Source organism: Mustela erminea, chromosome 1 (assembly GCF_009829155.1).
Source record: "Mustela erminea isolate mMusErm1 chromosome 1, mMusErm1.Pri, whole genome shotgun sequence".
NCBI lineage: Eukaryota > Metazoa > Chordata > Mammalia > Carnivora > Mustelidae > Mustela > Mustela erminea.
The window spans coordinates 161,441,486-161,462,717 of NC_045614.1; the positions used below are offsets into that span (position 1 = coordinate 161,441,486).

Genomic DNA, 21,232 nt, shown 5'->3' on the forward strand with positions numbered 1-21,232 from the left:
GAATAAGCATGGAGGAGTTGATGAGCTCCTCCCAGGGGTGAGGGGGCAGGAGTCACAGGGCAAGAAATGTGTTTCCCATGCATCCGCTTTCTTGGACAGAGTTCGGGTCACTCCTTCCTCCTTCTGCCTTCACTGGCTATGACCCTCCCAGGTCTTGTCCATCACAACCTATTACTCTAAGTCCAACTCTCTCAATATCCTCCAAGGTAACTGATAAGCCATTTCATAAGCCAATTTAATTGAATTACAAGTGTACCTTGTTTTATCACACCTCACAGACACCGTGTTTTACACATTGCAGGTTTGTGGCAACCCTGCCTCAAGCAAGTCTATCGGTGACATTTTTCCAAAAACATTTGCTCAGTGTACGTCTCTGTGTCACATGTTGGTAATTCTTGCAACTTTCCAAACTTTTTCATTACTATTCTATTTTTTAGGTGGTCTGTGATCAGTGGCTTTGATTTGCTGAAAGTTCAGATGATGGTTAGCATTTTTAGCAATAAAGTATTTTTTTAAGATTTTATTCTTATTTATTTGACAGATAGGGGTCACAGGTAGGCAGAGAGGCAGGCAGAGAGAGAGGGGAAAGCAGGCTCCCTACTGAGCAGAGAGCTCAATGCGGGGCTCAATCCCAGGACCCTGAGATCATGACCTGAGCCGAAGGCAGAGGCTTAACCTGCTGAGCCACCCAGGTGCCCCAGCAATAAAGTATTTTTAAAGTAAGGTGTGCACATAGTTTCTTTTAGACATAACATTAATGTAACCTTAACAGACTGCAATATACTGTCAACATTAACTTTTATATGCACTGGTAAACCAAGAAATGCATCCGACTTGTTTTATTGTGATATTTGCTTTTTTGCAGAGGTCTGGAACCAAACCCACAATATCTCTGAGGTATTCCTGTATTAGTGATGAAGAAGGATTAGTCCTAGGGCTCTCTGCATTAAGTTATGATGAAATAATGGAATGCTTAGGCATTATAAATATATCTGTTTAATAAAGAGTTTCTTTGGGAAAGACATGAAATCTTCTCAAAAGGTGGTCTCCTCCTTTGCATACTCTTTAAACAAGCAGTCTTTACTATTGTCCATTGACCATTTCAGGGGGTCCACAAAAGCCGAAACCTGGCATCATCACGCCGCTACATCATTTGCCTTTTTCACGCTCATTCTCCCATAGTCATGATGTGGAACTTCCCAGAAACTATGGGATGCGTAATGTTGATGTCATTCTGATGGCTAATAGAATGCATGCATATATATTTTTGTTTTTAAAATTTATAAGCACGAATTTCAAATGTGGTAAGTATCAGCAAACACTTCTCTTTACAAGAAAGCTCTTGAGGATCCTCAATAATGTTTTTAAACACATCCTAAATTTTTGAGAATTGCTGCTTTAGTTATCCTGCCTGATCTGACCATTGAGATACAGGGCAGGGTGGTAGCTCCGATTATATTCAGAACTGTAGCAAGCTAATCAGTTTGCAAAGTTGATACCTAAAACAAAACCAAAAGAGCATATATGAGGAAGTGCTCTCACATTGATGAGGTCACATCCAAAGGACACAGTTATCAACTTGATGGAGCTTCCACTGGCTAGATCAGGATTTGTGACCTATCTGATTTGTTACTTTGTGATGAATCAGAAACGTTACTGGCATCTTCTAGTGGGTAAGAGAGGGGAGGGGAGGCTTTCCCACACGGAGAGAAAATCTAAAGATTATCATTAATGTCCCCATTTTCCAAAAGAGTGTCATGAACAAAACACTTAGATTTGACACTTTAAATCATCCAGTATCTTAATACAAATCTAAGAAATAATACAGAATTAAATAACATATGAAAAGCTTACTAAATATACAAATACCCAATTCAATAGTGAAAACAACATATACTTTAGTTCTTAGGTCACTGAGCAGAGACAAGAAAGCAAAGGGCACTGCAAATGTCACTAATTTGGTCTTGTGATTTTTAAGAGTTCAAAAATGTTCCACTAGTTAGAACAATATATTTAAAACAAAGGGATTTGTAAACCCCTACGCACCTTCTCTACTGTTGTGAGAAGTTAATGCACGGGAAAAGAAGCCAGGAAAGAGAAGCATTTGAATTGACTTTGAACTGAATTTGAAACTTCCTAAATGCCTCTTTTTATTTTATCATATATTTCCTTTTGAATTCACAATGATTGGTATACAACTGGATCCTGTTATAAGTCAAATGGGACAGGAATTTTTTTTTTTTTTAAATGTGAGCTGCTGGGCTAATAATACTTATTCTTCTATACAAGTAGATAAGCAAAGTTAAGGTTGCCAATGTTACTTTGCTGTGAATTCAGTCTCATATTCATTGTGCTAAACGTCAGTCACAGAAGGGCATGAAGGACAGCAGTGAAACCAAGGGTTCTGGAAAGATCACTTACTAACAGAGCAGTGAGCAGGTAGAGAACTACCACCACCACATGAGGAGGAAACACACTTGTGGACCTAAGAACTATATGGAAGAGATCAAACAGCAACAGAAAGGTGAAAGGTCATCTCAGAAAAGTTCTTTGGTCCTTAACACCTTCCCGTGTTCTCCTTTCTCTTCTTCATTTCTTGATTCCTTTTTTTCCCTGGAATTACATCAGTTTTTAGAGCAGAATGGCAAACTATCTCATCCAACTTCCTAATTTTCTAGATGCAGGTGCGGATGCTCATTGAGATAAAGTGATGAACAGAGGGTTGCCCTTCGATGGAGCCAGAGTCAGCCTCTGAGTTGTGGCTACTGATTCAAAGTCCAGTCTCCATTCAATAGCACAATACTTCATTGCTTCACAAAATCAAGTCCTACAACAGACTTGAGAGGTAAAACGACTTCCTTTTAGAACTCCCACAACCACTGGGTAGCTTAGATGGCAGTAGAAAATCTTGAAATTCTTAGGTCTTTTTACCCCTACCTCTTCTGCTCTTTCTGTCCCTCAGAGAACCATCCGTTTCCTCCTGCCTTCCTCCTGAGTCAGATTCAAGTAGACCAGGGCGTAACTTTTCAGGGTTCTGTGTGATTCCTCTACGGCTCTGGATAAAAGAAAGATCAAGGTATTAACTTCAAACATTTATAATGTCTATCCTAACATATTTGAAGAAGGATCAGTAAGAATAGAATACACCTGTGCATATTTCATTGGCAAAGATAAGGACATTTCTGACCCAATGTGAAGTGGGGAGACCATGACTCTTTCCAAGGGACATAAGTAATTCTAAGAAATAATGTCTTGCAGAATCACTTAAGACTATTAGGACTAAAAGTTAAAAAAAAAAAAAAAAAGAAAGTTTAAAAAAAAAGTTAAAAAAAGAGAAAGAAAGTCAAAGAATTCCAAATAATCGACATGTATTTTATTTATAAGACCTTGAGCTTTGTTCTCTGGATACTAACTCACGGGACTTTGGGCTGGAAATGGTCACAAAGTAGACCTTCCAGGGGCTTTTCCTGGGCTACCAGGTTTCCAGTACCTAAGCTGAAAAGGCATGAAAAGATCTGGGATTTTATCTTGGTGCTACCTCTCATTCTTTGTGTAATCTTAAGTAAATAAGTACAGTTTTCTCTACCAGAAACTCGAATACTTAAAACCTGCCAAAAATTCCAGTGTCTGCTGTCTGTGGTAAAAAACAGAACAGCGTGGGCAAGAAGGTCGAGACTGAAGGTACTGCTGGCGAGTAACTCTGTCAACTGGTCATGACATTTTGATATGATGGATGGCTTCCGCCCCTTTTCAAGGGTAAACTCTTGTAGAAAAATATGTTGGAATGCAAGATTTCTCCCAGCATTTTTGACCTAAGCAGTTCAATAAAGATTGCCTCACATTTTTCTCATTAAAACACCTCATTTCTTCTGCTTAGAGCTATGAGGAAACTGCAGCAGGATGTTGGCTACCATTCATGCAGCCTGCCTCAGGGAGACAGACATAAGTACAGTTTATATACAATGCAAAGATTCTTATTATTTTAGAAGCAAATACTCTTTGTATTGTCCTAACTGGTCACTAATTTCATTATATTGTTCATTGGGCATTTCTGTTATTTGATATAGTACTTGAAGAAAAAGTGAAATTTGGCATACGCACTTCATAAGAATGTCTAAATTTTCTATTGTTTGACAATTCTGCCTCGGCTCAAACAAACAAAAGAAAACTAGTACTCAAGACAAAAATTTCAAAGACCGAGGTGATTATCTGTCTATTAAGATCTGCCCCAAAGTGAGGTTAGTTTCTGGGAAGCATGTAATCATTGCTGGGTTGACTAATGAGAAATAAAAGGTTATTCTCAAGCCCAAATTTAATTTCATTGTATGTGGAAGGGGCAAATTTATGACATCAACATGGCTTTAGTAGCAAGAACTGTTATAAAATGGGAGAAAATTTCCCTAGGAAATTTTATTTTATTTTTTCACTTTCTATTTTAGTAATAAAGCAGTGGATTCACAAAACAGAAAGAAAAGAGGATGTTCTTTGAAAACATTTCAACCTATTATCTTACTGCTGTAGTCTCATGGGAAGTAACTGCAGTGATCCCATCAGGAATGCTACAAAGAGAAAAATGCCTCTAAGTCATCATACCTTCCTCCAGAGTGCACCTTTACTGGTGAAAAGAACACCATTCTTTTTGGCATTAAAGAGGATCTCAAGAAAAAGAGAGTCTACTTTTTCTACAAAAATAACCTCATCATTAGAGATCATGCCTCTATCCCAAAACTATGCATCTGCTTGTGCTTTGTGTGCAAAGAATAAGTGATTTTGATCTAATATAGACTTTGCTATTGCCGTACTTCCTTATGTAACAGAGCCAAACCTTACTTAACTAGATTCATCTTACCACTGAGCAGCTTCCTAGAGAGGATTCTTTTCTACTCACATTCAGTGAGTTCAAGAGTTAATTCATCCCTCATCTCCTCTTTCTCTCTGCATGAACCTTGGACACAAGCACCCACACGCTCACACACATTCAGTTCCCCCTTTTCACTTCTTTATCTTTAAACACATCACCATTGCTCCAGTCACTGGGTTCAGGAACTGAGTGTCATCTTTGACTGATCATGTTTCTTTCCCTGCCCATCCAAAAGCATTAGGTGTTTAGGAGGATGGAAAGAAAAAGAGAAGAAAAAAAGAGAAAACCCAAAGTAAGGGCAAGGAAAGAGAAGCAAATGTAGTAAGTCCATTCGCTTTTGTCACAAATTGATAGTCAGAATTTTTTTTCAAGATTTTATTTCTTTATTTGACAGAGAGAGATCACAAGTAGGCAGAGAGACAGGCAGAGAGAGAGGGAGAAGCAGGCTCGCTGCTGAGCAGAGAGCCCGACACGGGGCTCGATCCCAGGACCCCGGATCACGACCCGAGCTGAAGGCAGAAGCTTTAACCCACTGAGCCACCCAGGTGCCCTGATAATCAGAATTTTTAAAAGAAATTTAAAGTGTCAACATCTTCTATGGTTTTCTTCTCTTTCTCCCAACTTTTTGTATAACTTCAGTTTTGGTCTTGAGTGTTTAAGTCTCCAGCATAATCGACACTTAGTTTTACTAGCTATTTAAGTAAATGGGACCAAATGATCTGGCTGTTAAAATATTTGAAACCAGCAAAAAAATTCAGTCACCCAAAATGTGACACAGAACATTGAATGTAGTTAACTGATTTGGTCATATGTCATGAAGGCATCATCCGTAAACGGCAATCCCAGTGCTTGCAAGCTTCTACAGATGTTCAGGTGTTTATTTTCATAAATGAGAAAAAGTTCGGAAACAAAGTTAAGTTTACTCCCCTTGTTTCAGGAACTGGAAAAAAACATTGAACAATAGTGTTTTCCAGAAAACCCAAGACCTACTTAATGAACAAAGGACCATGATTTTGCAAGTGCCCCATTCTAGTGGAATTTACCTTGGGCTTAAATGATTGTATTATAAGATTCTTGTCCAACAGGGACTTTTTAAGATGAATTTGAACACTTCATACTTCTTTCCTCACACTTTCCAAAAGAATATAGCAGTAACAGCAAACAAGGGCTAAAATACATGCAACCCAATAGTGCCTTTCAAGTCAGGACTCCAGGACATCAGAGCTGGAAGAACATTCTGGCAGAGGTCAGCTGACCAAGCCAGGGTTCTAGCCCTAAGCCTGTCGTTAACTAGCTGTGTGATCTTAGGGAAGGAAGTCAATTTCCCTCTCTGGCTTCAAGTCCTAATGGGAAAAATGATGTTTTGGGGTAAAGTAAAACCAAAGAGCCTTCTGCCTTTGACATTCTGCAGAGCACTAATGAATTCTATGGGCCTATGTTTATATGCATAAAATTATCTGATCTGTAATCTCCTTTTCCCACAGAACAGTTTCTCTTATCTACTTTTGCAAAGGGGTCATTGACACTGAAGATGTGTTGCTATTCTTGTAAAATCACAAGGATTAATCTGGTAGTTTACATAAGGCAAAATTAAGTGTCTGAAAAACCTACAACATGAGCTTATGATTTAACTTTTAAAAAGAACAACAGTTTAGGGCTCCTGGATGGCTCAGTCGTTAAGCGTCTGCCTTCCACTCAGGTTGTGATACGGGGTTCCTGGGATGGAGCCCCACATCGGGCTCCCTGCTCGGCAGGAAACCTGCTTTTCCTCTCCCACTCCCCTTCCTCGTGTTCCTGCTCTCGCTGTTTCTCTCTTGCTGTCAAATAAATAAATAAAATCTTAAAAAAAAAAAAAAGAAGTTTCTCAGACCAAAAAATTAAAAAAAAAAAAACACAGTTTTTTCCTTCCCTATCTGAGATGGAAAAAACTGAAATTTTCCAGTATACTCACCAATTAAGTAGTATTTTCTCTGCTATACTCTAACTATGTGTCAAACACTAGAGGCAGCATACAGGTGACCTAGACTTATAACTAGGTCATGTTATTCTATCCTTATAGACTATAAATTTTTCTCTGTCCCTACAACAGCTCTCACAATGTCTTATGTATATTAAGTGCTCAATAAACTTTCATTAAGAAAGTGAATGAATCATTGGATGGTTGGATGGATGGGTGGGTGGACAGATGGATGGATGGATAGATCATCTGAGATGGAAAAAACTACTACCTTATCAGCCTTTTAACCCTTGGAAATCCCCATCACACATACCATAAACTGAAGCTTTGCATTAACTTTAATAACTTACGCACTGCCTCCCGAAAACAAACAAACAAAAAAATATTTCTCTCTCTCTAGCTGACTCCTCTTGTTTTATAGCATCTCATTTTATAATATCTCCCAAGATTTTAGACTCAGCTTTTATGAGGTACTGAAGTTAAAATAAGAAAAAGAGGGCGCCTGGGTGGCTCAGTGGGTTAAAGCCTCTGCCTTCGGCTCAGGTCATGATCCCACAGTCCTGGGATCGAGCCCCGCATCAGGCTGTCTGCTCGGCAGGGAGCCTGCTTCCTCCTCTCTCTCTGCCTGCCTCTCTGCCTACTTGTGATCTCTGTCTGTCAAATAAATAAATAAAATCTTCAAAAATAAATAAATAAAATAAAATAAGAAAATGAGAATTGAAAACCTCACTTTGAGAATCTATCCATCCATCCATCTGTCCACCCACCCATCCATCCAACCATCCAATGATTCATTCACTTTCTTAATGAAAGTTTATTGAGCACTTAATATACATAAGACATTGTGAGAGCTGTTGTAGGGACAGAGAAAAATTTATAGTCTATAAGGATAGAATAACATGACCTAGTTATAAGTCTAGGTCACCTGTATGCTGCCTCTAGTGTTTGACACATAGTTAGAGTATAGCAGAGAAAATACTACTTAATTGGTGAGTATACTGGAAAATTTCAGAGTCTCTTACAAGAAGTAGCTGGCCTGGGGAGCGCTGTAAAAGGAAAAGAGATTATCTTTCCCATTAACTGACAGAAGAATACAGCATGGGTACTGAGAATTTTTTCCTCTGGTGTTGCTATCAGCTGACTCTACAGTGATCAGACAAATATTTTCCACATTTGCTCTCAACAACCCTTACTCTTAACTTACAAATAATTAGCCATTAAATGATCTTAGCAAACGAAAGCAGAAATATGCAGTTTAATGTCCAACTGCATGAAAATGAACCCCAAAGTCTTCTAAAACACCAGCAACAACAAGCAGAACACACGGTTGCCAGCCTTTATTTACATCTTCCTGTGCCCCCCACAGTGCTATTAAAAAATCATTTGTTTCCTTCTTTGTACTTCCTGTGATAACTTACCTCAGTCTTGGTTCCGATGACGTTTCCAGTATAATAAGATAGAAATTAAAACCAGGAGAATTACCAAGGAAACAATGCTTAACAAGAGCGGAACTGAAAACCAAAAGCCTATAGATGGTGAAGGGAGAGAAAGAAGAAACAAAGTCATAAGCAGAAACTGTTGAGGCAAAAAGCAGTCAAGCAATCGTGAAGTTTTTCCTAGAGTGGAGCTTTCAATGAAAATTATCTTCAAATATATACCTATTGAGGTCTCCATTCATGTTTTCATATTATTTCAATAACATTAAGTTAATAATAATCTAACCACATATTTTCTGTGGTTACTATCCCCTAAGAGCTTTGAATGTATTATTTCATTTAATCCTCAAAACAACCCAAGAGTTAAGTATTATTATCATCATCTCACATATAAAAACAACAACAACAGAATAAAAACTGCAGCTCAGAGAAGCTAAATAAGCCCCCAAATCAGCCTAGTAAGGGGGAGAACCAAAGCTTGGCCAGAGGTCACAGCCCATTAAAATAATGTATTTACTGAAGAAGTTGCAGAAAATACAGAGAAATATAAAGGGAAAAAAAAAATCATGAATTTCATGATTCCAACCCCAAGAGTGACTCATCTCAATGTTTTTATTGTATCTCTTCTCATCTATGTCTTTGTTATTAATTCTCTTTCCAAAGGCTCCTCAATGTCACTCCACAATATTACAGCAGGGAAAGAGCTTCCTGATTCCATAGTTCCCAGCGTCTTCCCCATCCTTCTGTAGGGGATTTGTCACATTACCTAATTCAACTGAACCTGTTCAGACAGAGATGCATCTAACTTCCATAGTTACAATGCATGATAAATGCTTGAAGCATGGATGACTTTCAGTAAATGTTTGTGGAGTAAACAAATGTTACACAAATGACATATAAATATTATAAATAACGTAAGTCAGTTTTAGCATTCTTGGACAAGACATGTTCCTTTTCAGCTTCTTGTTCTTCAGAACAAGAAATTCTTCAGAAATTTACCCTCTGCCTTGGCTGAAAATGAAGATATCTTACAAATGTCCAGATCTAAGACCACAAATCTTTTGCCCAAATTTACTTAAATGTTGACATTTTGATTAGTCCGTTTTTTTCAAGGACCCCAAAAATGACTACCGAAAATGCTCCCCAGAGGCCACCACATCCTGTCTAGGGGAAAGTTTTTTCCCAAGCTTTAGTGCTTAAAATGCTCCCTGAAAGGGGCGCCTGAGTGACTCAGATGATTAAGCATCTGCCTTTGGCTCAGGTCATGATCCAGCATCCCGGCATGGAGCCCCACACCATGCTCCCTGCTCAGCGGGGAGTCTGCTTCTCCCTTTCCTTCTCCCTCTCCACCTGCTCATGCTCTTTCTGTCTCTATCTCTCTGTCTCAAATGAATAAATAAAATCTTCAAAAAAAAAATTCTCCTTGAAGAAAAAAGCATCAGTACCTTTGTAGGAAGCTTATGACTGGTGCTTCAAAGCCACACAGAGAAAGAAAATTGTGGCTATTCCCAAAGTGCCTAAAACTGCCACTCCTTTAATCTCCCACCCACAAGCCTCCCTTCTCGTGTCCGTGAGGTCCAGAGCGAGAAGCTTAGAGAGAGAAACACAAGAAAGCAAAAAAGGGCCTTGCTCAGGAGGCAGTTTGTTTCAAAGGGGTGAGGAAAACATTCTCAGATCGACCCCTTTCTTAAAAGATCTGTGGCCCCTCTTCCACAGTGTAAATGATGCAGAGCCCTCCTCCCAGATGGCACCTCTTGCAGGAAATCTTCCTGATGCCTCCAGACCGAGCTGATCCCCTCCTCCCCACTCAGTCCTCCCAGGGTGAACCGGAGTGCACCGTGGCTTTCCAACGGAAGCATTTCACACAGTTTTATCATTGCCCACTGGATATTCCTAGTAGAATCGAAACTTTCTGAGCAAAGAGACAAAGTCCTGCTTACTGTCATGTTTCAACAGTCCCAAACCTGGCACCCAACGGACGTTAGCGGCATGCGGAAAGAAAAAAAAAAAAAAAAACACAGATGGATCTCAGCAAATGCATGTGGTATGTGGGCAACATACCACAGTTACCAAAGTAAAACTGGCTTTACTTGTTTTCTCAACTCTCTTTTTCTTTCCCCACTCACTCCATTCTCTCCCTTATGAACTCCTTGGCTAAGCGGCCAAGAGGCTCCGTAGAACATTCACCACTTGCCAGTTTTATGGACACGGATCCACCCACAGCCTTCTCTTACCTTTATCCAAAGTTTGCGTGACGCTGGTCACGTTCCCCAGGTGAAGCACCTGGCAGACCACCTCCTTCCCCACCTGACTCTTGGGGTCTTTGACCTGGAGGACGCTCGTGACAGATGTGGTCCCATTGGGGTGGGAGAGAACCTCAGTACTGTTGTCAATCCCTGACCCAGACACCTTCCAGGAGATCACAGGGGCTGGGCGGGCATTGGCAGAGCAAGTGATATTCAGGTGGTCTTCGAAGAATTTATAGTGAAGGAACACTGTGGGCTGTACTGGGACAAAAAAAAAAAAAAAAGAAACAAAGAAAGAAAGATGGTCTGCCATCAGTTAAGCACCACATTCTCTTCAGAGGATGGAAGAAGATCTTTACAGAAAGACACTGGGGGCTCAAGAGGTGAGATGTGGTGCACCTGACCCAAACTGGGGCTCCTCAGTTTGTTCTGTGTCTAATCCTCCAGTCGGCAGGATAGAAACTGGCCTAGGACAAACCTGGAGCAAGAAAAATCCTCTCTGCAGTTTGTCTGTAGGGGAATTAGCTGAACGGGTGGAGAGGATCCTCTTTCCCACATAGTCCAGAACCTAATTATTCTGTTCTCCTCTTCCATAGGCAATGCAGCATCTCTGGCTTCTTCTGGGTGTCCCTCTCACAGTCTGACAGAGGTCACCTGTCAGCACTGCCAAAGAGGGAGGCTGACCTCTCAGAAGCCCCAGGGCGGTTTCAGACCTGAGAGCCCACAGAGGGGCTGCTGCTTAGAGATGGCTTTTCTCTGCTTGGAGCTGGAGCAGGGAATGATATGTGTGGAGGAGACTTGGAAAGACCCTGCTTGGAGTATCTGCAGAAAATGTAAATTGGAAATTCACTGCTGATAACAAGAAAATCGCAGAATGACAGTTGAAAGGACCTTGGAGATCACCTGATGGAATTAAGAGAAAATGACTAGCTTACAAGAAAAGCATATTATGTTAGTCCAGCTTTTACCGTGTTCCTTTTGAAAAAGTCCCTTGACCCATGAATTCGTTTTCATTGTGTACTTTGAATACACAGTTTATCTCAGCTGAGCAAACACAGGATGGCTTTCCTGTGGTTGCTCTGGAGCCTACAAGATAATTAAAGGCCACTAGCTAAAGGAAAGCCTGGTCTGTGTTTAGAGGTTCAAGAGATGGGGGGGGGCAGTGGGCTAGAGGATATGGGGCCACAGGACTGTGGCTTCTTCCAAAGAACACTCAGATTACTAAAGTCAATGGGCAGTAGGGGAAGACAGATAAAATTGAAGGAAGAGGAGTGTGGTTGACGTGGTGAGACATGGTGAGACTGGGTGGCAGGGTTCTCTGGAGCATCAAAGGAAGCTCCAGAGGGAAGCTATAGGGTGTGGCTGGAAAGGATCCGTGTGGAAAAGAACAGGGTTACTATCCGCAAGACTCAGGGGAGTATAGTTTTCTGGTAACAAAACAAACAAACAACAACAAATATATATATATATAAAAGTTTATGAGTGAAGGAGGATAGAAAAGAGATGGTAAAAAAAAGGAGAAAGAAGAAAAGAAGAAGTAACAGAAATGAGAAAAAATGACAAAAGAAGAAAAGGGAGGAGGAAGAAAGAATAGGAAAGAAGGAGGGAAGATTGGAGGGAGGGGGAGGAGGGAAAAAGGGAGACAAAGAGACAAAGAGAGAAAGAAAACAAAAGAAATAGAGTCAAGAAGAAAACCTGGCATAAGATCATGCAGAGAGTACTCATTATCGGCGAAATAAGTGAAGGAAACCTTTTTTTTTTTTTTGCTGTTGCCATACCTCTCCCCTTGCCTTCGTTTACTTATCCTCCTCTTACTCCGTGTCCAGTATTCTTGGTGTGCTCAGCCTCTCACTTTAACGTTCCTGATAACCCTGTCTGAACTACTCTTTTCCCTTCTAAAACTAGGTCCAAGTGTGCCACGCTCCAAAGTTACCCTTACTGCTACTTCTCAATTCTTGATCTCAACTATGTGTCAGTTAAAAGGAAAAGAATTATGTCAAACTAAGCCTCTTGGGTTTAAAAGAGTGCTTGTTATCCAGTTAAATACCTAGTCGACATCAGGTATGAAGGGTCTCTGTGGAACGTCCCCTCACCAAACCCGAGAGAATGTGTTGGAACAAAATGAGAGGGACCACAATGACTGGCTCTGGCGAGGCCCAATCTGGCTCTGTCCTTAGATCCAAAACTGTTAGAGCTTTAACGACCCTACAGATGATTGATTATGTACTTACTGTGCAGATAGATAAACTCTGGTTCAGAGAGTGGATGGGACGCTCCCAGGGTCACATGACTGTTAATGGCAAAGCCAGGTCTGAATCATATCACTACTTATGAAGAACCCGTTATCCCCACCATGGTCCTTGATTTACGCTTGCTGACAACACCATTCCTCAGAGCAAAGATAACTCCAGCCAGAGATTCAGGGTAGCCCCGTGAGCTTTCCAAATAACAATAACCACAGTTATAGCAGACATGAAAGGCTAAGCGTCTTCTCATGAAACTTTCTGAGCTTAGCACCCTGAAAAACTAGGCACTACCACCATGTTCCAAACATTCTTGAAAATAACATTTCTAGCCAGAGACAATGTATTCCCAGAGATTCTCACCAGAGAGGGTGAGGCAGGCTATTCCTGAGATCTTCCCAGAACCAAAAGTATTGAAGAGGCACTTGTAACACCCTTCATCCTCCAGGGTGGCATTCCAGAACGTGATGGTTGAGTTCTTGAGTTCCAGCTCGGTGATGTTTATCTTGTCCTTATAGGCGGGCTGGACCACAACCCCATGGTTCTTGCTGAAGGTGACCATGTTTTCTGGGCTAACAGGCTTGATTTTCTGCCATGTCACAATCAAGACTTCCTCCGAATTTTGCAGAGAGCATCTTAAGGAAGCAGGTGTGTTCAGTGGCCTTTTTTCATTTTGAGTCACCACTTTTATCATGGAATCATAAAAGAACATTTATATTTTAAAAGTTAATACATAAAAATTCACATGTTTCTGATTAAAAAATGCATGTTCAAAGTTAAACATAGAAAAGATAGAGAAAAATGCAAAGAAAATATTTACCCACATCCCTGATATTGCTAGAGAAATATAAGTTCAAATATGTTTACTTTCAGAGTAACAGAGTAAAAAAACAAGAAAGCAAACCCTTCTGACAGAAATGCCTCAATGAATCCCTGTAAGCTGAAAGTATGAAAATGAGGTTGGAGATAAAATTTGCCAGAGAGAATAGAAGCATCACCAAGAATGTTCATGCCTAGAGGTACAGAAGCAAGGAAGGGCCAATGGACAATTGGCAGAGTGATCCGTTTAAGTGAAGAAGATGTAGCTACCCTATACATTCCATCCACATGCACGCCCTACAAAGAAGGGGCAGCAACAGCAGGGTCTGCCTCCAGGAAGCAGTGTGAATATAGGGACTGAAGTTAGAAAAATATACCAGACGGTGTTTCAGAAGGCTATATAGTACCAGAAGGCTTTGACAACCAAATAATGATCTACGCATTCCCACATTTTTACTTAATGCCATGCAGAATATAAGGCATGACAGTAACTTCTTCCCCTTACAGTGCTGGCTACTCATATTGATATGATAGATGATTCAGAGGGAAATCTTCATATAATAGCAACTAGGCAGACATCTGAGAAAGCTGACACAATGAGAGAAGAAGAAACTCTACAAACCCAGGAACTCATGCCAAATGAATAATAAATCAATAAACACTTTGACATGAATAAATGTGATATCTTAAATGTAAAAAGAAGCCAGCATTGTAAATAGTAGAAATCAGAGTTGTAGAAAATGACAAATGCAAAATCTTAACAATTTGGCTGACTTAGCAGAACGGACATCACTGAAGGGTAAACTAGCTAAGTAGGAAACACAGGTCATGGGATTCTTCCAGAATGTGGCACAGAAAATTCAAAGACCCGGAATGTTTCAGCATCAGAACTTTGAGACTTACTAGAAGGGAAAAGGAAGAATGGGAGACAAAAACACTGTGAGGGACAAAAATGTATTCTCCAAAATGATAAAAGAAGCTTTATGTTGGGGCGCCTGCTTGGCCCAGTTGGTTAAGCATCCAACTTTTGATTTCAGCTCATGTCATGATCTCAGGGATTGAGCTCCAGGTCAGGCTCTGCACTCAGCAAGAACTCTGCTTGAGATTCTCTCTCTCTCTCCCCTTCTTACCCCCCACATTCTCTCTCTCTCTCTCTCTCTCTCAAATAAATAAAATAAATCCTTAAACACACAAACAAACCTTTCTGTGCCTAACAACATAAATGAAACATATAAAAAACCATAGAACTGAAAAGAAAAATTTTAAATCCACAAAAATAATTTTCCATAGTTTTCTCAGAATTTTCACTTCCATAAATTGAAAAATATAGATAAAACAAAAAAGTCAAATATAAGGATGAAAAGTTTTGAAGTGAATATTTATATATAAATCATGACATATAAAAATTATATGTGTATGTATATATAAGTATGTATTTATAAACTTTTACCCAAAGAGAACACACAATCTTTACAAACATTCCCCCAAACTGAACTTGAAACAGGATGCAAAAAAAACCTCCTACCCTATGATCTTGCACACTGATCACAATGCAATAAACAAGAAATTTACATACTTCTTTCAACTCTAATTACACCAGAAATCATAGCAAGACTAATCAATTACCATAAATAACAAGGAGACTAGAATGTATTAAAGTCCATAGAAATTGATAAAGTCATTTTCAGAAGGAAATATTTAATCCTAACTTCACTAGGAAATAAGAGAGATTGAAAAATGAGTACACACATTTATCCAAACATCCCAGGCCCCCAAAAGATTAAAAACAAGTGAATTAATATGGATAAAAGCACAAATTAATGAAATGGTAGACAACATGTAGACCTAATAAAAAAACACCAAAATCTGTGTTGTTTTTTTTAAATGAGTAACAGAGAGAACATGTTGGCTAGCATAATTAGCTAAAAAAAAAAAAAAAAGCACTATCCTCTCAGTGGCCCTTCAAAAATGTTAAGGTAAGGATGACAAGGTAGGTATAGCAACAGACACAAATTGGAACCCAGGAGTACTGTAGAAGTACTGTTTTAGGGATGTACACTCTTGGTAGATGTGATAACTTCTGGAGGCTATACCTGTTGTTGGGGTTTTCTGAAAGTTTGTTGAGATTTTGCAGAGAAGAGATTTGAAGAAATTGCTGCTTTTAGAATGGAGAGTAGAAGAGAAACCCATTAGAGTTTCAACCTCTTAGGTGATTTTTGTATTTGACTATGGAAGAAATAATTTAATGGAAAGTCTACAATTCTTTGATGCTTCTATGGAATGCCATTTAAAGACCCTCTGGTCCATTGGTAAAGCCTGTGCTATGGATGGTGAGAAGCCTGCCCTGTCTCCAACTGTGAAGGCTGATTAGAAAGCAGCAGCACCTGGAAGGTGACAGAAGGTCAGCGAAGTGAGGGGATGCTTTCCCATGGAACAGAGGAGAAAGGTCTGGCACAAGTAGGGAACTCAACGAATAAGTGGACAGCACAGGCATATGCTTTATATAGACTTTATATAGACTGTGAACCTATGTAATAATTTCATTATTTTCCACAGTCTTCTGCAAAGGAGGGGTATGCCCAGTTTAAAAGCTTACTACCAGATTACCTTCTACAAAGGGTATATTCATTCAGACTCCCAAAGTGTTTCCATATCTTTATAAACATAGGAAATTATATTTAAATAACATTTAGAACTCATTTGTTTTGATAGGTGAAAAACATCTTAATTTAGAAAGAATTTCTTCATGTCTGGTTTTATCCTTAGAAATAGTTTCTAAATATGCAAAGCCTTTTTCCATTTCGAAACCAAAAATGTGGAAAGCAGAAAGAAACACTCCCATTCCTCCAAGCAAATTACATGTTTAAATAATTCATGCAGACAAACGAACTAGCACAGCACAAACAACACTAGCCAGATGTCTTCCCTCCAGAAATTGTGCTCCCTGGACCCCATGCAGGGGAACTGGGTATCTTTTTACCTTTCGCCCTGCATGGCATCACTGCTGCAAAGAACCAAATCAATCTGTAGGCAGACAGACGACAGAAGGACCTCCTGAACACCTGAAGACAGAAAGCAAAGCAAAGACATGGGCATTTGCATGTGGACAAAAAGCTAAGGAAGCTTCAATCCCATGGCCACCTCAGGGAATGCTGCAGCTAACATTTTAACCACCAGATAACATTGGTTTTGTGGATGCAGAACCAGAGACTACAGATGGAAGAAATAAAAGAGCGTGCTCAGCAGCAATATGGCTCCTGCATTATGGCAACCTTTAGCACTTTGAGGCCTCGCTCTCAAAACCACCACTGTCAAGAGCAAGGTCTCAAAGATGTAGGATGGGCGGGGAAAACAGACTGCCGGAGATACACACAAAAAACACAGAGATGACACACGCTGGACAGCATCCATTTCCCAAATAATCCACATCCGTTAATATCAAAGACGGTAACTCAGGGGTTGGAACCACTTTTCAGAAAGATACGACTGCCTTGAAGTTTGCTGAAGAAGATGTCCCTGAAAATACTACAAGTTTTAGATGAACCGTACCTTTTAAAAAACAGTAATATCCAGAGGCACCTGAGGGGCACAATTGGTTAAGTGTCCAACTCTTGGTTTTGGCTCAGCTCGTGATCTCCGGGTCCCTGGATCCAACCTCACCACCAGCTCTGAATTCAGGGCAGAATCTGCTTGAGATGCTCTCTCTCTCTCCCTCTTCCTCTCCCTCTCCCATTTGTGGGTGTGTGCTGTCTCTCAAATCAATAAATAAATCTTAAAAAACAACAAAAATGTAGTGTCTTTGTTTTTTTTTTTTTCTTCATTGTTTTGTTTTCATCTGTCCAGGCAGAAATCCTTGGCATTTTTACATGATGACATTTAATTGAATGTTATTCTGGGTATCATTTTATTATAAAATGAGAGGGTGGGATGTAGGCAGATGAACTTCTCTCTACAGTAACCCTATGGATCCTTTCACTTGATCTACATGTGTGTGTTCAGAAGGGTACAGGCGAGAAATGTCGTTTCCCCCACACACATTCTTCTATACTAGAGATGTGTAAGAAATGTAGGTTTCTCTGTATTTATCTTTACTTGAATTTCGTTGCTATTTCATGTTGCCATTCCAACTAGAGGTAGAGACTTCCTTGCAGTCAGTATCACATCATCTCTGTCAATTATTGCCCCTGCCACCCCCGCGCTTTACTACTGTCCCAATCTTTGGCATTGCATCTCCATTCCTGGAGGCTCACACAATGCCTAGTCATGGGACAGAGTTACTAGTCCTTTGTCACAATCTATCTACTATAGCATTCTCTAAGATGGATGGGTTGCCCTTCGGTCATCATGGTCATCAAGATTTGTGCAATTAAACCTTGTGCTTAAAAAGTGCCTTCTCGGGATGCCTGGGTGGCTCATTTGGTTAAGCAGCTGCCTTCGGCTCAGGTCATGATCCCAGCGTCCTGGGATTGAGTCCCGCATCGGGCTCCTTGCTCGGCAGGGAGCCTGCTTCTCCCTCTGCCTCTGCCTGCCATTCTGTCTGCCTATGCTTGCTCTCTCGCCCTCTCTCTCTGATAAATAAATAAAATCTTAAAAAAAAAAAAAAAAAGCAAGTGCCTTCTCTCATTCTCTTTCATTCTCCAGATTCCATGCCCCTGGGTTCTCCCTATATGGGGCAAATGGAAATTCTGAAGGCTCTCTGCCTGGACTCCCATGGATCTGTCCATCTCTGTTTTACTCTTGCCTTGTCGCGATGAGGAGACTGGTCTCTCTCCACAGTTTGCCCCAGATAAGCAAGGCACAGGTGTTCTCTGTTCTTAAGATTTCAGCACCTCCCTGTAAGTTCTAGTTATCACGCTCCTGAACTCCCTCCCCACTCACAGGGATCAGGTACAAGCCTGCCTTTTCAGAACACAAGCTTGTGTCAGGCCCTCTTTGCTCTCCCAGCCTAGCAAATACAAACCCTAGGGTCAGGAATGCTGGTTCCCCCATCCCCTGCGTTTTCTGGAAAAATGTTATGTCCTTGGTTTTCCAATGTTGACGCTTTTAAAACTCAAATGCTTAGACTCTTGCTGTCTCAACACCTTTGCTTCCAAAACTTAAGTCTTCTTTGGCACTCTACTTCCACACCATTTTTTTTTTTTAACCGTATGCCTCTCCCACACATGAAAACCCAAATTCTAGCAAAGAGGATGAGGAATACAGAATGGATTGGCTCTCAGAGTGAAAATCTGTGTTTTAGGATAAGACATAAAGTCGACACACACCACAGTGTGTGAGATGGGAGCCAAGAATGTTGAAGAAGGGAAAAAACAATTACTGAGGCAAGGGAATTAGAAGGAAAGCCTTGTTATTAAATATATACACAATTATTCTAGCTGACTGACGAGTTGGGGTTAACACAAATACCAGATGTGTGAGCCAGGACAAATGGCTTTACCTCCCCCAAAATGCAGTCAAAAATAACAGCACCGACCCTTCTGTTAAAAAGACTAAGCAAGTTAACACATGCAATGCTCCCAGAATAGTGACTGATAGGAGTAAGCACTAAATAAAATCGTTGTCATTACATTGGATTACTATGAGAATTAAGCATGTAAACGACTAATACAGTGCCTAAGGTACAGTAAATCCCAAAACATGTTCGGTAACTTAAAAAAAAAAATCCACTAATCAAATCACACACAGAGAGTATAAAATGAAAATGGACAAATCCACTTCTACCCCTTGCCAAGAGGGCCAGGGTTCCCAGAGACCTGTCTTACCTGACAGCTTCCCTCTGGCAGCCAACTGCTCCTATCCATGCCTCTTTCCCCTGAGTTTCTAGGTGTAGATCTGCTCCCACCACGTGTAGTTGCATGGACTTGTGAAAATTAACCTCTCTGTTTGTTTTCTTATTTGCAAAATCACATAACCATTCCTCCTCTGAAGGACGGTTGTGAAGATTAGCAGTACCCAGTGCGCGGAGTAAACACGCGCTCCCAGGCCACCATTCTCCTTTGTTAAGAAAGATACTGAAATGACTGGCCGTGCTGTCTTGCCAATAAATCATATATAGAAAAAAAAATACCTTGAGGTATTACTTGTATTTGGATTTTAATTTTGTATTGTTAATATTCTTTTCAATTATCCCAATGTAAATAAAAATCTGCTCATTCAGATCCGGAATAAACAAAATGTCTGTCTCTCTTGGATACTCTGGGGTTTAACCCTGATTTATCTGGCCCTTTCTGGCTCACAAGGCAAAGGACCGAAGGATGGAGAAAAGAGGCCGGTGCATCCGGGAGGGAGAGAGCTCTCCGGCAGAGAGCGAGCCCTGAATTCTGCAGCGCCCACCCCAGCTTTGTGTGCCAACACGGAGCCAAAGCAGCCTTCCCTTTCTTGGGACAGAGTACAGCAGGGTGTGCTTTCCTGCGTCCGAGCCGGAGCCTGGGAGCCCAGCCGCCAGCCTGCCCAGAGGACCCGCCGGCCGCCCGCGCGCGCCTCCCGGCCCAGTTCCCCTCGGAGGACCGCCGTGATCTCGAGAGAAGCGTCTCCGTCGCCGAAGCCCCCGACTGGCAGCATCCTTCCTGGAAAACTGGCACCGAGTACCGGGACTCCAGGACCAGCCTGGGAACCACCCTCCTCGAGGCGAAGTCCTCTTCTCCGCAAGGCTAAGCGTCGCGGGGAGAGCGCCGGCCCCGAGGCCAGCGCCGAACCAGTCCCGGGCCAGCCGCAGCCGGACGCGCGGAGCCCGCCGCCGTCCCCGGGGCCGGCGCGACATCCCCCGCCCTGCGCCCTGGTTCCACGCCCGGCCCCGCTCACCGGCCTCCCCATCGTCGCTCCGGGCCGCGCGCGATTGCCGGCTTCAGCTGGAAAGCCCGGGGGATCTCACCGCGACGCGCGGAGCGTCTCTGGCTCAGGGAGGCGGGCCAGTCTCCGCCCTGATACGAGCCTCCAAGCAGAAAGTTTCCAGCTAAATCCCCCAGAGAACGTTTCCAGTTCTCGAGGGGACGGTTGGTGAAAGTGAGAAAGCTCTGTGGGGTGGGGGATACACTTTTCCCATTTTAATTTCAAGGACAGAAGGAATACGGGGGAGGTGAGGAGTCATCCGTTGGGCTTTAGCACTCAGGACCCGCAACTCGCAACGTCAAGCAGGTGTGAAATAACAGGAGGTAGTGAAACCGAAAAAGAACAAAGGCTTTTCTTGGGGGGTCTTGGAGTTACAGTTCTGAGAGCACGGGTTGCGGGAAGCCAGAAAAGCGCTGTGCTCTGGGGGGAAAGGCAAGCGGTTTTATGAAAAAGAAGGAAGGGGTGATTCCATGATGCAGATAAAGAAAATAAGAGGGAAAGGGGCTAATTTGACCCTGACCAGTGGAGCCATTCTGATAACTATGGCTTTACTGCCGCTGTCAAATTAAACCTTCTCTACTATGTATTTACTACCTTTAGTGTCTCCATATGACCTGAATGCCAGTTGCTATGTTGAAATTTAACTGTTTGTAAAACTATTGCCCCTTCTGGCTCCGTTCAGAGTTCATTAGTTGGAAAGGAAAGTGGAGCTTCAAGATGGATTCTTCTCACGTCCAGAAATATTATACAATTCCACACAGGCATGTCAGAAATGAAGATTTTGAGAAATGTGACTCAGTTTCTCCAGATGTCACCTATGAAAATTTTTTTAAAAAATGTTT

At 41.4% G+C, this 21,232-nt stretch overlaps 1 protein-coding gene across 2 annotated transcripts; it reads right to left on the reverse strand.

Annotated features, from left to right (window-relative positions):
• Positions 1-976: 976 nt before the first annotated feature.
• LOC116594183 (OX-2 membrane glycoprotein-like) lies at positions 977-20,514 on the reverse strand. 2 transcript variants are annotated; one of them, XM_032349235.1, is made up of 6 exons: positions 20,364-20,514; positions 16,543-16,624; positions 13,107-13,427; positions 10,489-10,761; positions 8,237-8,344; positions 977-3,055 (listed from the first exon to the last, which is right to left on the reverse strand). In XM_032349235.1, exons 1-5 carry the CDS (start codon positions 20,373-20,375, stop codon positions 8,238-8,240), a joined length of 795 nt encoding a protein of 264 aa, XP_032205126.1. In that variant the 5' UTR covers positions 20,376-20,514; the 3' UTR covers positions 977-3,055; position 8,237. The 2 variants fall into 2 exon arrangements, with proteins under 2 accessions (XP_032205126.1, XP_032205135.1); XM_032349244.1 differs by lacking the exon at positions 16,543-16,624 and having other exon boundaries at positions 20,364-20,513.
• Between the last annotated feature and the right edge of the window lie 718 nt (positions 20,515-21,232).